The sequence below is a fragment of the Alligator mississippiensis genome, chromosome 5 (assembly GCF_030867095.1).
Source record: "Alligator mississippiensis isolate rAllMis1 chromosome 5, rAllMis1, whole genome shotgun sequence".
Lineage (NCBI taxonomy): Eukaryota > Metazoa > Chordata > Crocodylia > Alligatoridae > Alligator > Alligator mississippiensis.
Window position 1 is genome coordinate 130,923,870 of NC_081828.1, and position 17,317 is coordinate 130,941,186.

General features: G+C 43.8%; 1 protein-coding gene across 1 annotated transcript in view; it reads right to left on the reverse strand.

The window, feature by feature from the left end:
• Nucleotides 1-17,317, reverse strand: part of ITGA9 (integrin subunit alpha 9) — a 381,381-nt gene that overhangs the window by 292,678 nt on the left and 71,386 nt on the right. Inside the window, exons 12-14 of the mRNA XM_019483333.2 lie at nt 15,976-16,066; nt 15,381-15,426; nt 8,890-9,044 (exon numbers count right to left, since the gene is read on the reverse strand). Of these exons, the coding sequence (XP_019338878.1) occupies nt 8,890-9,044; nt 15,381-15,426; nt 15,976-16,066 (292 nt within the window). The remainder of the gene's footprint in view (nt 1-8,889; nt 9,045-15,380; nt 15,427-15,975; nt 16,067-17,317) is intronic.

Sequence of the window (17,317 nt, forward strand, 5' to 3'; positions counted from 1 at the left end):
CCCTCCTTCACCGGGGGGGCATCAATCTTCCCCCTATGCCCCTTCTCTCCTCCCTTCTCCTTCCCCATCACAGACTTACTGGCTGGACGCTGCTCTCCAAGCTGCTGAGCTACATATCAGCTATCTGATCAGTATCAGCTGATGCATCTGGTTAATAATCAGTCAACCACATCGGCCAAAAAAATGTTTATCGGTGCATCCCTAGCTATATGAGCCTTTTGATCTAATCTGCAGTTAGAGGAAGTTGTCTTTATCTATGAAGTACATCTCTTCTGCTCAGAAAAAGCACATTTTACCTGGGGAGTTATATTATCTAGCAGGATCTCAGCCATGGCTGTGGCACAGCTTAGACATGTAGCTGAAACAGGGGAAAATAGCAGAGACTGGGGAGGACCCTCTTACCACAGACCCCCCCAGTAGGCTCCCATGAATGCCCATCCCCCACCAATCCAAGCTTTCATCATCATCTCTCATCACCTCCCACCACAGACCTCACTACCCAGGCCTTCTAAACACCAAGGCCATAAATTTGACAACAGGTAGAAATTTTATTGAAACAAGGAAACAAATATAACGTATTAGACAAAGCATGAAAAAAGCTGCCAACCAACCACTGTGAATCTTTCCATGAACCTCAACACTTCCCTCATGAATGACAGTATGCTGCAGGCCCTTCATGACTGCAGCACATGCACATGGCGTGACTCCAGGAAGTGGGGCTCTGGCTCTGCCCAGCTGCAAACAAAAGCTGCAGCCCTCTCTAGGAAATGCTAGCTGCTCAGTCCCTGGCTTGGGGAGGCTGGGATCAGGTCAGAATGAGTCAGTGGAGGACAGTGGAGCCGCCTGGGGTGGGGAGAGCCAGAGGGTCCCCTCGGTACAGCCTTCAACACCCACTCAGAATAGGAACATGGGAGACTATGGAGGGATACATGAGAGAAAGCACCCATTCCCACATACACTAAACCAAGTAGGCAAAAGCCATTAGGAACAGGGGCCCATGACTTACCATTCCTGAGATCTGTGCTGCATGGTCTGGTTCTTCTTGAGTATCATGTCTGTCTTGGGTGATGGATGCTGAACATAGGGTGGCAGCAGGAAGCTGCAGGCCAACATTATTTGAACCAGGAGGGCTAACAGCAGTGGTAAGAGGGACTCGGACTCACTGATCTGGCTCATTGTCAGGGTTGATGTGCTGACCTGGGAGGGCTACATTTGTTCAGCCATGATGGTCTCTGATGAATCTTTGGAATATTCCTGGATGACCTGGATGTCAGTGTAAACAACTGTGGTGTCCACTGAGTTTTCAGACCTCACTGTTTCATTGCCATCAAAGATATGGGACAGTGCCTCATAGTGGGCACATAAGATCCTTCATGCACCCAACTGTTGGTTTCTCTATTGTGTCTTCCAAAACTATTGCATGAGAACTCTGCACTTCGACCAGCACTGGGTCTACTCAGGGTCATGTCTTCAGGTTGCCATTTCCTTTGTGATTCTCTGAGACACATTCTTATTTCATTAGCTTGACTTCAGCACCTGGTGAATTTTGACTTCACCCTAGATGTCAGTAAGATCTTTTACCTTGTCCTCCTTCCAGTTGCTCCCATGTTTGGTCTCCTCAGACTGGGAGGCCATGGAGGAAGGCAGGCTGGTTATGTGGGGCACAGATGTCAAGAAGACTAGCAAAGAATGGAAGATACGTGCTCCAATATTGGTCTCAGAGGTGGTAAGCAAATGAAATGCCTGACTAGTTGCAATATAGGGCACTTAAGGTAGGGGTAGCCACCTGGAACCAGGGAAGTTTGTTAGCCAGGCCCAAAGCAGCCAGCAAGAGTGTCAGAGGGGACAGAAGTGCACACTGGGTTTCCTGGAGGATGATTTGGTCTCCCAACCCTGCAATTTTCTCATAGTATAAGGAAACAGATGTCCTTGGAGACAAGGAACAAAAATTTATGATCGCCTATCATTGTTCAACCTTTATAGTGTGACAGGGGGCAAAGATGTCTGTTTCCTAGGGCTCTGTACCGCAATAAGTAATTTTATCATAGCACAAGGGCAGCACACAGGTGACATCTGTTTCTATGCTCATTTCCCCATATGGCCTTGAGAGATTTCAGATGAGTATTAACAGAATAAGGGAACACCAACAGCCGTCCAGAAATAAAGTAGTCAATCAATCTGCATATTATGTATGTGACAGTCTGCACTGGCTTATACATGTGTTTCTGTTTATTATTACATAATTAGGGTACGTACAGATTATCTGATAGTTGTTCTGTCTTTTAAATCAACTTTCATTTAAACCCAGAAATAACGGAAGCCAGATGAAAGAAATGTTAATAACTAATGTTCAAAAAATAATTGTAGAGCTAATTTGTTGTTGGACCGAGATCTTTTATACTAAGTTTTGAACTGGAATTTTTTTTCTTAACTATGAGAATTCTAAATCAATGCCATCAATGCTGACCTCCTAAAGGAACACCTTGAGAGGCTGGATACCTTCAAGTCAGCTGGTCCTGACAATCTACACCCCAGGGTACTCAAGGAGCTGGCGAGCATCATAGCCCCGCCTCCAGCACAGATCTTTGAGAACTCCTGGCGCTATGGTGTAGTACCCAAAGACTAGAAGAAGGCCAATGTGGTGCCTGTCTTCAAGAAAGGGAGGAAAGTGGATCTGGCAAACTATAGGCCCATCAGCCTGACTTCTATCCTGGGGAAGACCTTAGAAAAACTTATTAAAGAGGCCATCCTTAATGGACTGGCCAACCCCAACATCCTGAGGGATAACCAGTATGGGTTTGTTGCAGGTAGATCTTGCTTGACCAATCTCATTTCCTTCCATGACCAGGTGACCTATCACCTGGACAAGGGAGAAGAGATTGATGTCATATATCTTGACTTCAAAAAAGCCTTCGATCTGGTATTCCATGATCACCTCTTGGAGAAACTGGCCAATTGTGGCCTTGGGTCCACCACAATCCACTGGCTGGGAAATTGGCTCTATGGTCGGACTCAGAGGGTGGTGGCTGATGGAAGTCAATCGTCATGGTGCCCTGTGACCAGTGGGGTCCCCCAAGGCTCTGTCCTTGGATGCATATTGTTCAACATCTTCATTAATGACGTGGACATAGGAGTCAGAAGCGGACTGGCCAAGTTCACCGATGACACCAAACTTTGGTGCAAAGCATCCACACCTGAAGACAGGAGGGTGATCCAGGCTGAACTGGACAGGCTCAGCAAATGGGCAGATGAGAACCTGATGATGTTTAACACCGAAAAATGCAAGGTTCTCCACCTTGGGAGGAAAAACCTGCAGCATCCTTATTGGCTCGGCAGTGCTACGCTGGCTAGTACTACAGAAGAAAGAGACTTGGGGGTCATCTTTGACCATAAGATGAACATGAGTGTGCAATGCGATGCTGCAGCTAGTAAAGTGACCAAAATGCTGGCCTGCATCCATAGATGCTTCTCAAGCAGATCCCGGGACATCATTCTCCCATTGTACTCGGTCTTGGTGAGGCTGCAGCTGGAGTACTGCGTCCAGTTTTGGGCCCCACAATTCAAAAAGTATGTGGAGAAGCTTGAGAGAGTCCAGAGAAGAGCTACGCATATGATCAGAGGTCAGGAAAACAGGCCTTACGATGACAGGCTGAGAGCTCTTTAGCCTGGAAAAGCGCAGGCTCAGGGGTGATCTGATGGCCACCTATAAGTTTCTCAGGGGGTGACCACCAGTATCTGGGGGAACGTTTGTTCACCAGAGTGCCCTAAGAGATGATGAGGTCGAATGGTTATAAACTCTAGCAAGACTGTTTCAGGCTGGACATAAGGAAGAATTTCTTTACTATCCAAGCCCCCAAGGTCTGGAATAGCCTGCCATCGGAGGTGCTTCAAGCACCTACATTGAACACCTTCAAGAGTAAATTGGATGCTTATCTTGCTGGGATGCTATGACACCAGCTGTCTTCCTGCCCTTCAGGCAGGGGGCTGGACTTGATGATCTTCCGAGGTCCCTTCCAGCCCTAATGTCTATGAAATCTATTAAATAAATTCTTTGAAACATATCCTGTCATTAGCCTTACTTAAGCCTTGTCTGTACACAAAAGTTGCCTTAACTTAAATCATTTTTTAACAATAGTTTTACATGTTTTGTCTGTGTTTTGGTGTCCAGTGGGATTTTGAATTTTCATTCCTAGACTTGTTTTCTGAAGTAACCTGTAGGTTCATTGTTTTACCTGATATTTAGCATAGGCTGCTCTGCTTTTTCTCAGACTTGAAGAAGTGTGTTTTGTGCCCAATTGCTCATCTAACATCTCTCTCAGTAATATATAAAAGATATTACCAAACAAATCTTGCTTCTCACATGTTCCCTAAACCATCACAGCTACAGCAATGCTATGACAACAGTAGTAACAACACTTACAGCCAACAATATGACAATCTACCGGAAAATCCAAAATCTACAGTGACAAAGAACAAAGCTCTGAAGAACCTGCACCTACCCCATGACCCAAAGAGACTCAACACTGGATAAGAACAGCTACTTGACACAAACACACATGTGAGCGCACGCGCGTGCACACACAGACACACACACACACACACACACACACACACACAGAACTGGTGAAAGACAAAGACAATATTTTCTTCACAATAATGACATTATTAATGATGTTTATTAATGAAGTCTGTCTAGTTGAACACAACAGTAAGTAACCCAAATTCTAATCTGAACTCCACGAAGAGCCTAAAAAAATAATTTCAGCTACTACCCATCTACAGCAGTAGTAGATGTTTTCAATCAGTAAGTTTGGAATAGAAGAGTTGTCTTATTTTCCCCCCTTTATTTTGACAACCTGTTTCTATGCCATAGACAATGATGTCACACCAGTGAATTACACATGAATATTTTTTAGCTTCATTGCTGCCAAAAAGCAAATCGGGGGGAGGGTGGGTAGTATCTGGCTAATTAAAATTAGCATGCTCAGTAGTTTGATTCATTCTCGTTTTCTTCTGACTGAATATTAGGCAGTAGGTTTTTGCTGGTAAATTACCTCTTGCTGATAATCTGTCACAGTCTGCAGAGGTACTTAAATCTATGGCATGTTACGAAATATTTTTCTTTTATATTTGGCCTTCCATTTTATAAGAACTGGATAACACTAGAACCAAGGACTAAACACTGATATTGGATTTATGGCCAAATTTATCCAACTCCTAAATACTTTCCAAACAAGAAAGTGAGCCTGACAACCCTCCCTCCCCCTTTGATAGGCCTTGATGTCTGAGCACTTTCTTTCTGTTCTTTTGTTAATTGTGTGTCCACCTGAGAATTTCTCTCAGCCCCTCTCCTATGCTGTGCCTAGCTTGCTATATTCAGAGATGTGAGGAAGAATGTCTTACATTCGAAAGATTGTCTAACTTTGTCCCATCTACACTGTTGGTCCAATAAAAGCTATCACCCTAAGAAATCCTTGCCTCTTACATAATTTCTGGACCATCATGTCTACAACATCATTCCTATACTACCATAAAAATATAGTATGCATTAATCATTTACATTTAGATTGCATTAATAATGACCAGTCTATTGCTCCAGAATTCAAACCAATTCTGTACTGAGATTTGATGTAATTGTATTCCAAAGTATAATTTGATCATTTTCAAACAGGGCTATTTGCCAGTAAAACAGGCTAGTAGTTTCAATCAGTGTCTAGCTGTGATAGTAAGATATTTGCCCAGTAAGCAATAGCAAGCACAAACATGTTTTTAACTTTCATGTGTCACATAACAAGTATTAGATATTCCTGGCCCACTTGGTTATATCTCAACACATAAGAAACATCATGTAACATCAATGTGATATGACTTATTATAGACAAAAGTTTTCAGAGACACTGCCTGCAGGCTAGATCCTACCCACAGGGCCAGGTCATCCAACTCTTGGACTTCTGCATTGGCTCTTGCTACAGTGGCAGGGACAGACACCCACTGCCAGGGCTTCTGCCTGCAGTGCTGCTGGGACTACTCAATTATTGGCCCTTTGCAGGGCACCAGCTGTCACTGCCAGAAGCCCTGCCACCACAGGAAGAGCCAGGTTTCTGGCCGCAGAAGAGAATGTGGCCCTCCAGAAGCAGATCCAGGATTTTACCAAGTGGGGTGTAGAAGCAGTGACTGGCGCTGCAGAAGTGGCTACAATGCCTCTCCCAGCCTCCTCCCCTTCCCACCAGGGTAGCCAGACTGTGCCATAGGAGCAGAAGTTGGGGACTTTTTTAAGTCCCCAAAGCGGATAAGAATTTCTTCCCACCCCCCCCTGCTTAGAGGCACATTCTGGGAGCTATAGAGCCACTCTAGCTGGGCTGCGCAGGAGCTGGGCTCAGCCTGGGACAGCAGCAGAGGGCAGGCAGATTCCTCCTCCTTACACCTGCTTGTGGGATGGCAGGGAACACTCAGGGGGACCAGCAGGAATGGGAAACCTTCTTGCCCAGTGCTGCTGGTGCTGCCCAGGCTGAGCGCAGCTCCACTGGAGAGGGACAGGAGCTCCCCTCACCTGCGGGACAGCAGCAGTGGTAGGCAGAAGGGGATAGGGAATGGGAGGAGATGTGCCTCTAAACACAGCAGAAGGGATGGGGTAATTCCTACCTTCTTGTGGGACTTAAAGTCCCAGGCTGCTGCTCCTGCCATGTGGTCAGAAAGGGGGAAATGGCCATGCTGCTGCATCCCCTCTGGATCCACACCTGTGGTCCTCCAATCAATTTGAGTTTTGACACCCCTAGTCTAGATTAAGGATGAAATCAAACCCAGACTATTTAGTAAAAATGGAGGCCCATCCAGTGTGTAGGATGGTGTAACAGCAAAGCCATGTTATTAACCAGGGGTGGCCAACCTATGGCATGTGTTTCACAAGTGGCATAGGCAGCCTCTGTGTGTGCCATGCAGCAGACTGGAGAGGGGACAGGCAGCACAGTGGCAGATAGGGTAGGGAGCAGAAAGAAGAGCATCAGATTAAACAGGGAGCATAAAACGAAGAGCAGAAAGCAGAGCAGGCACAGAAAGGGGATCAGAGTGGCACTTGGGGAAGATGCAGAGCTAATTTGTGGCATGCCTGTCAAAAAGGTTAGCCTCCAGTGTTATAAACCACCTGTGAGGTCACAGCCAAAAGGGCAAGCCAATTTCTGAGATCTGTGGAAATAAATATCTTAAAAAGAAATGCATTTTCTATTTCTGACTGATCCAAATATTTTGCAAGATACCACTGAAATACAACCAAACATCTAGCTGCCCAGCCCAGAAAGGTCAGACAATGACTGGCACGCAGTACTAAGCCACTATTGTATGCCTCTACTTAGACATACCATTTCAGCTATAAAAAGACTGCTGAGGATTCTAGTCTGCATAAAGTGCCCATAAAATGGACAGGATTTGTATCATTACTGACAAACTACACTGTGGAAACAAACACGGATCTACAAATAGCTGTTGGAACTTCTGCAGCGCTGGGAAAAAACGGGGAGAAAAAAAGTCCATTATCTATCTGGAGACATTTTTTATGAGCTACGAACATATTAAAATAAGCAGTTTAGGCATACATTTATAACAGTAAGAATGGGTTATTTTATTTATTTATTTTAGTATCTGTAAATTCAATACTTGTTAAACATTTATGGAAAATTGTTAACCCATCAGCAGAGGGGCTCCCAGCCATGGAAGCCTGCTTTCTGCCAGTGCAGGGGGAGTCCAGGATCAGGCTCCCTCTGCTTTGGCAATAAAGTGTGATGGGATCTAATGCACGATCCCACAATCATGCCTCCTGCCCTGCACTTGTAACATGGCAGGGAACACAATTTCTAGATTGCTCATTAGATCCTATCATGCCTTTACCTGCATGTGCAGAAGACTTAATGTTTTTTCTATCTATCTATCTATGGGGGTGGTAAAAAAACTCCTTACCCAGATAAAAATAATTCACTTGAACTAAAACATTCATCACTGGGAATCTAGTAGAATTCACAAGAAAGGAACGGTAAAAAAACAAACCAGTACTCCAAGTCTAAAATGTACAGATACAGATCTTAGAACCCAAAAGGGTATTCAGTGTTGAGCAGCCTTTTTGAAGTTCAGCTATCCCAAGTTCAAGTAATAAAGGACCAGCTCCTAATTAGTGATTAGTGGTTAGCTGCAGGTTTCTTAGGTGTAAGAGAGGAAGAGAATAGGGAACATTTGCTTGTTCTAAATGTGACCTAATAAATACTGCAATCCATTCAGGGGGTTGGGGTGGGAGAGGCAAAGAATAAGGAAACAGATTACTTCCCATATGCTCATGCTGGCCAACCACAAAGGACAAAAATCTACTACACTCCTAGCATGGTGGTCCCCTTGGAGAAGTACACCTCCGCCCCAGTACTAATATGCTAGGCTGAACCAAAATGGCATAATGCAATTCAAAAATCTTTACATCCCACCATTACAAATTTATGGATATTATATAAAACTTGTCCATATGAACACATTGTGGATGATGAATGAGCAGTATTTCACACACAGTACACCCATATATAATTATATAAGCACAATAGGTATAAAGAACATAACAGATACATACAAGACTTCCTCCTGGTCAAAAGAATCCTAGAATCTCAAAGCTGATTTATAAACATTAAGGATACTTGAAGGCATCTTTGCCAGTAACATAGGCACTGGCCCCTTTTATGCATGAAATGAGGTAAAGAAACCGATTTGCCCAAGCCTGTCAGAAATGAAACTCAGGCCTTCAGGTTTGTAGTTTCTTATTTTAGGCACTCTTTGTACATCTCTAAAACCCAGTCACCAATGCAGTGAAATGTGGCAGCTTTCTAACAATGTAGTCAAATATTATGGATTCAACCTTACCTATCTCTCCTGGAACGTGCTTGCCATTGAAACGAAAGCAGACTGTAACGTTGAGACAATTCACTTGCTGAGAGCCATCATAGCACTGGGGAGCTGTGATGTTGATGGAGGCTGGCAGGAAAACATAGATGTCCATTGTAATGACGGGTCTGGATCTGGAGATCAATGGAGAAGTATAATTTAGTTCTGCCTCAGAGGGACATTTCACAATCACATGAAAACAAAGAAAATGGGGTAAATGCACTATTTCAAGTAGACATTAAAATTTTAGGAAAACATTCTGAACTTTGGGACAGACAAAGCATTTTTTTAGCACTTCACTCACTCAGCAAGGCTGATCAATGGCTGAATTAAATTTATAGTATTGGCTTTACGTTAACCACTGATTTAAGATATTCAGAGTCCAGTGTGGATGACCAGTTGTGATTTGTAATATATAAAATCATCTCTAGTGAAAGATATATAGAATAGAGACTCCCTGCTGGCCGAGAAGGTATAATTAAATTAGCACATTAGTCAATGACCTCACTTCTGCTTCTTCACTGGGTAAGGACTTCAAAAAAGGAAAAAGACCTGGGGTAGTAAGGAAAGGGTATGTAAAAGACTCTAATGTTCCATATTATACTCTAGCAACAAACTTTGTTAATGTAAACATGAAGAAAAAATAGATTTGGGGGTAATTTTTCACTGTGGGGAGAGACAGATTAAGTGAATGACATCCCCATTGTTTTGGATGGGGAAGTGATTGGCTAATTTCCCCATGCCATGTGCTGAAAATTTACAGTATTACTTTGACTGCCTAAAATTAAATTCTGGAAGTTCCTTGTGTGTTAGGAAGGAAAGCTTTCCACTTTTGCAACCCCTGACCTGGCTGTTGCTACGGTTATTTCAGGTTGAAGAAGAGTTCAGCTAGAGTCGCATCACAAGTCTAGGGCCATGAGAGTGAGGTATTGTTTTGTTCTGCCACATGACACAATAGGTACAGAAAGGCTGGGAAAAACAGTACACAAATCAAAGCCCCACTGAAAACTAAGAACTGTCCTCCATATGGGACTGGAGCCCAGAACTCACAAGCCTTTATTCTTACTGCTTTCAATCTTGCAGATATTAAAAGCAAATATTATCCAAAACCAGCTCAAGTAACAAACCTCATCTCACTCTATCCTCCTAAAAATGTGCAGCAAACAGAAGATGCTGATCTAAGGTGGGCTTAAGCTGCCACACAGGGCCAGACCACATAGCTAACCAATTCAGGACTCTCACTCCACAAGATACTTAAATGATGAGGGGATGTTGTTACGAAGACTTCTTATCAACTGGAGCAAGATCACATGACTTTCAGAGAGACTTTCTGAATAAAGCCTAAAACAACAATGGAAGTTTGTCTGATAAATGGTATCCCTGGGAAAAAAAAAAAAAAAGGAGGGAAAAGCATGATTCCCCTGATCATTTTACACAAGGATATGAGCTACAGTCATTTGCTTGAGAACAGATAAAATAGATTAACTGTAATTTCCAAAGACAAAATACTTCTCAAGATATGCACTGCATGATGTCTCCTTAAAGTTCATCCATTTTGTGACACCCTTATAAAGCTATACATATAACAAGTTGCAGTGATGCATATGTGTACGTGCATGCACATACACACCCAGCCACATCCACACACATGCAAGCACTCGAAGAGTAACTGCCATCAGCCCCAAGTCAAGGCAGTTTCAACTCTTGCCAAATCTCTTAATGTCATTTGGCAAGAGGTTTGTTGTTTTTGGCCAGAAGACTTCAGAAAAAACTTCTGGGAAAAATAATGTCTATTCTTGTTCCCTAATCTTAATCCAAATGGCAAGTGCAGCATGCTCCCTGACTGGCAGTAGTTGCAACTAATCTGCCCACCAACTGGGTTAGTTCATAATGCACAAATTGCTTAAGAAATAAACAGGCATTGATGAAGTGTTTGGAATGAGGTTGCTACATTGTTGTGGATATTCTTAGTGACGCCACACAAAAACTTCCAGTTCCTCTTTCACATAACAAAGCAGAAGAGATATCTTCAATCTTCTTTTCAAGCTATTTCTAAGGACACTGGTCTAAAAAGCCAGCTGTTGAGGTTCATACCATTTGATAGAAAAGCTCTTGGCTTCCTCTCTTTGTCTTGCTTCTACTGAGATCCTGATAATAAAAATTTAACACCTACACAGCTGAAGTCAATACAAGGTTTTCTGTCAACTCCAAAGGGAACGGAAGCAGGTATTTCCTGTGTCTAACAAAACACTTATTAGTAGATTCATTCTACAACTCAGAGCATTTCCCTCCTCCCTTATACCTTCTATTAAAATGAACATTCTGGAGATGCTCACAAGTGACCAGTCTAGTTCTTGATACTGGTTTTCTATTCATCTCTAAAGCAGGGGTGTCAAACATACAGGTCAGACCTGGCCCACAGAACCATTTCATCTGCCCTGCTGGTAGTCCAGTGGATTACCACAAATTAGGGCCATCAGCAGTAGTTACCCCTTCTTTGCACTGCCACCTGAACACAGCCCACTACCACATGCCTCCTCATCCACAGTGCAGCCCCACACTACCGCACACCCCCTGCTGTGCACTGCCACCCAGCCTACATCCTGCACTGCAGGCACAGCTGGTGAACTCAGAGTGGTAGGAGTGGCACACGGGAATGGGGGGGGGGGGAGAGCTTGCATCTAGCTGGGCACTCCAGCCAAGAGCGGTGAGGCTGCAAACCCCCCAGATCCCAGCCATCTGCAAACCCTCTCCCCTGCTCCTGGCTGGCTGCAAGCACTCCAGCCCCTCCGCATGCCACTCCACCTGCCCCACCAGTATGAGTTCACCAGCTGTGCCTGCTGCACTGCAGTATGCTCCCAGCTCCACACTGCTGCCCAACCAGGGCCCTGTGCTGCCACATGCCTTGGCTCCATGTTGCTGCCTAGCCAGAGCCCTGTGGTTCTGCATGTCCCTGGCTCCATGTTGATGCCTGGCCCAAACTCCACACTGGCACTCAAATATGGTCCCACATTGCCACCAGCGCCAGGTTCATGTCGCTGCCCAAATGTGGCCCTGCTACAGTCACTGCTGGCCCCTGCAGTCCAGATCCAGCCTGGGGCTCAAGATGAGTTTGACACCCCTACATTAGAGTGTTTTTCAGTAACTACTGGCAACAATAGCCTAAAATAATAATGCTATTATTAGGAATAAAAATAATTAATAACCATTATTATTATTTTGAAAATTTTATACCAGAAATATAAATCAGCATTTAAAAAAATACTTGGCTTTTCAATAGATGCCTTTCAGCTGAAGTACTGTGTCCAGTTCTAGGCACTGCACTTCAAGAAGGATGTGGGTAAGCTGGAGAGGGTACAAAGAAGGGCCACCCATATGATTAGAGGCCTGGAGAATAGGGCCTATGAGAAAAGACTCCGGGAACTGGGCTTGTTCAGTCCAAATAAGAGAAGGCTGTGAGGTGACATGATAGCCGCCTACAAGTACACCAGGGGTGAGCATCAAGGTCTGGGAGAGCGGCTCTTCAGGAAGGCACCTCAGGGGAGGACGAGGACAAATAGGCATAAACTAATAGAAGGTAAATTCAGGCTGGACATAAGAAAAAACTTTCTCTGAAGGGTTCACCAGAATCTGGAACACACTCCCAGCAGAGGTGGTGCAGTCACCATCCTTGGAGGTGTCCAAGATGAGACTGGACAAGCACCTTGCTGAGCTCGTCTGAGCCCAATAACCTGCTCATGGCAGGGGACCAGACTTGATGATCTGGTAGGTCCCTCCAGTCCTATGATTCTACGATATGAGGAAGTAAAATTTCTCTGCACACAATTAATGGAGAGGGACAATGCCCCTATGAGGGATACAAGTATTATTTCACAAATAAGAAAACTGGGACACAAAGGTGAAATGACCATGCTCAAGGTAAAATAGTAAATCACAGTCAGAATTGACTCCAGAATGCAGAGTTCTCAAAGGTGACCCCAAGCAGAAGAGTTTCTTTCAATCCCATCTCTTTAAATTAAAATAGTCTTTAATGCTAGGTTTGAAGTGTTGAGTTCTGTAATTTGGAAAATGTAGTTGGAGATCTGGCAGGGGCTTATACTAACAGCATTCAAGGTTCTAACCCCAATAGCAGCAAACATCAGTTTTATCTAGGGCCTTGTCAATTGTTACCTTGACTTCAACTTCCTCATCTTCCTTGTTTATATCTCTATAGTAACCCTCTAAGTTACATCAACAACCATCTTCTTCAGCTGCTGTTTTGTGCTTTGCTTTGAGCTCTTTTTGAGTCCCTTCAGTCTCCTGGGGCGCTTGTACACATGATGGGGGCTTAACTACCCTAAATTGAAACACTGGGTGTTTAACTGTAATGATAAAAAACCCACTATTTCAATTTAAGGGCTTCCATCACTATTACAGCAAGGGACCCAATCCTTTTATTTGTCCTGCAAACCTACCCGCATATCCCACAGCTAGGGGGTGAGCTTCCAGCGGGCTGAGCAGCCCCAGAGCTGCAGGGCCCCGGTCCTTCCCTCCACAGCAGTGGCACCTCCCAGGGGTGCTCAGGTGGGCTACTAGTGGGCTACTAGTGGGGGCTGCCCCAGCTTGGGCTTGGGGAACAGTTGGATTGGGCGGAGTGCTGTCTCCAAGCTGAGGCAGCCCCCAGCCTACTAGTAGTCCACCCGGGTGGCCCCACGGGGCACTGCCGCCATGGAAAGTAGGACCACCCTCCCCACCCCCACAGCTCAGGGCCCCCAGCAACATGCCCCACAGTGGCAGGCAGGCTCCACAAAAAAAAAAAAAAAAAAAGGATCAGGCCCCTCGTTCCTTTTTTTCCCCGAGCAAAGCCTGCCCACATGAGCTTCCAGTAGGCTGAGCGGACCCTGAGCTACAGGAGGACCCAGTCCTTCCTTCCATGGTGGCGGTGCCCCTGGGCCTGGAGACAGCACCTGCCAGATCCAGCTCTTCCCCAAGCCCACCAGGGCTTCCAGAGTACCGTGCAGCATCCCTCCCGCCACCTAATGCCACCTGGGAATGGGCTGACTTGCAGTGTGGATAAGCAGCAGAAGGTCAGATGAGTGCGCTGGTGGTTGGAGAAGGTGGCAGGGATGGTTCATGTTGCGCTGGAAGCCCACTGAACCTGAGCTTCCCTAAGCCCACCCATGCTTGCAGCACGAACCATGAACTGTCCCCGCTGCCTTCTCCAACTGCCAGCACACCCAGCCATCCTCCTGCTGCTTTCCTGTGCTGCCCCAGGGGCAAGCCAGCCCATTCCTGAACAAGCCCAGGGGGCGGGATGGCAGCAGGGACAATGCATGGCATGTTGGAAGCACTGGCAGACTTGGGAAAGAGTTGGATCTGGCAGGCGCTGCCTCTGAGCTGGGGCAGCATCTGGCCCACTAGCTGCCCACCCATGCAGTCCCAGGGGACCCTAGCAACATGGAAGGAAGGATGGGGCCCCTCACAGCTCAGGAACCACTTGGCTCCAGCAGCTCACCTCTTCAGCTGCAGGAGAGCTGGACAGGTTCTGTGGGGGATGAAGCAGGAGGACTGGACTCCTTCTGCTCAACCAGAAACCCGCTTCTGCCTTCAGCTCACCTCTCCCGTGGCCAGGGGGCAAACTGCCAGATTAAAGGCTGCAATGTTACAAGTAGCTACATTGTAAACTAAATTAAATGGGGGACATGGTTTAGTTTGCAAAGTAACAAACTCATTTAACTCACAAAAAAAGCCTTGTACGTGTAAAGTGTAATGCAATTAAACCACAAAAATGGGCAATTTTTGTCATGTGTACAAGCACCTCTGACTCTTAATCTTTGCCTTCACATCTCTCTCTCATTGCTATTTCTGCCCATTCCCCTGTCTTGCAATATACTCAGTCATTCTGCCCCACCTGGTAGCATTTCTGGTTTTCAGCTCAAAACAACTCAATGCCATCTGCACAATACAGTTGCTCAGATGCTTATGCACTGCAGTCTCAACCCACCTCAAAACCTTCAAGACTCCCTTCTTCTATTCTACCTTCCAATGCTGAGCTACATTTCTACGTGATCTACTGCTCCCCTCCTGCCTAGTTTTGTTCTCTTAAATTGTAATTGGTTCATTTTATATAATAAAATGCAATTAACTTTCTAAACATTATTTTTTCTGAAGATAACAATGAATGTACATAACCAAAGCATATCTGAATCTGTAACCTTTACTCTTCACATGGCCCCACTACACACCTATCCCCTTACTGTATTGTTTATATAAAATACACACTTCTTGGGATCAGGCTTATAATTACTCTGCAAAATGCCATGCAGCCAGACAGGTGCATAGAAATATGTTTTTTCTAACCATAGAAAAGAAAAGAAAAGAAAAGAAAAGAAAAGAAAAGAAAAGAAAAGAGAAAGATTGAGAAACCACATCACCAACATACAGGATCCATAAAAAGCAAACATAATGGAGAAGAAAGAAATTGATCTCACCTTAAAAGTATCACATTGTCTGACATGAAGGCTCCAATGGTCATATCTGAAAGTTTCAAACATATAAACAATTGTAAAAGACATTGAAGGGCAGCTCTTTATAGTCATTTTACTCAAGCCAATTTGACAATTTTAAGATGTGTGCAATAGATGAAAAATTCTCTATTCCCATTTTAAATCTGCCAATCATTACATCTAAATGTTTTGCCTACAGTAAGTCTGCAAGACAGGATTCCTGAACTCATTCCAGTTCTAAATATTAATAGCCCACAGTCATTATTTTAGTTAAAATGTTTTCCATTAAAAGCAACTGCTCTTCAAGGAAGTCATTATCTTCTTCTTCATCTTGTTTATCAATCTTTTGTTACAGATTTCAAACCTACACCAATGAACCTAGCTAGCAGTCCACATTCTCTGGGACAAACTAATCATATAATGAGCTTTCAGTAGCTGATGGAAAAGAAAAGCAATAAAAGCAATGTTGCTAACTTTCCAATTACTGAGATGAACTAGCTTTAATAAGCAATATGAAAACTAGTGGATATGCTTCATTTATTTGCTTTTTGTCTGCTTTTATTGTTGGTGCAAAATATACCTGGATAACCATTTCCATCCATATCAACTCCTCCTGATATGGACTGGCCAAACATCCTCAGTGCTGGATTTATCTTTTGCCCAGACAGCTTCTGCAACAGATAATATGGAAGTAAACTCACAGGAAGGAAACAAAATTAAAATAAAAAGAGCACGAGGACTATTCTCCCAGGGATTCATTCTCATGCACACTGTGGTATCATTAGATTGATGTAGTTAGCTGTGTTAATCTGAAGTCAAGTAAAAGGCAGGGTACAGTTGCACCTTATAAACTAACCAAACTAGATATACACACCTACACCTATACAGACAGACAGACAAATCTATCTGGCACAAGCCTTTAAGAGCTGAAACTCACTCCATCAGATGCTGTGAAAGGACATGCAACAAGCAGTGTATAAGAAGAGAGTATTTTAATTTCTTCCTCCCAGAACTGCCTGTCCTGTCCACCCTTCATCCTCTCCCTGCTCTTTTGTATTCTAATTTCTCTCTCTCCCTTATGCACCACTCTGAAGTAACTCCACCTCATATATACAGTCCTTAGGGACTGTTTTCTATTCCTGACTTCAACTAATGCAGTTGTTGCCTTTGATTAAAAATATACTTAAATCATAAATACACATACACCAATTAACAATATAGCAAACATATTTTCTATAAAAAGGTATACAGGTTTGTATTCCACATAATGTTTTTCATTATCTGCATCTGTATGAATAATAATTTTATACCACTTAAAAAAAATAATGATTCAATGAAACATAAAATCAAATGTAACCACTTCAACAAAGTCTACGAATATGTTCAAGGGAAAAAAATGAGAGATTAATTTCCATATCGAGTTGAAAATTCTGTTTTTCATCAGTTATTATATATTATTTTGTGTCATTGCTAAAGCTGTATTTCTTTTTTGTCTTCCCAGCCCAGAACATTAACTGACTTTGAAAAATCCTCCTCAAAAATCACTAACACATAAGACCTTCCCCCCATACTGTTTCAATAGTAAATGTTTTTGCCTGGAGCAAATCGAAGTATTAAAATCTCATCTTCCAAGTCAGTCTGACAGCTCCTGGGATCCTGTATATTAACAGTATGTTGCAAACAAAAAGGAAATTTAAGTTCAAAATAGAATCTGATCACAGAAGTTACAGACAGAAAAGACCTATTATAGTGTATAATTCCCAGGCTGCTGCTGCTGGGACTTCATAGCCTTTTACAGGCTACAATACTTCCTCATTCAACCCATAAAAGGACATTAGCATCAACCAAAAAAAGGTGAGACAGGAACTTCATTGGAGGGAAATAAAACCTCCTCAAAACCAATGCCCTAAAAGTAGAACAAG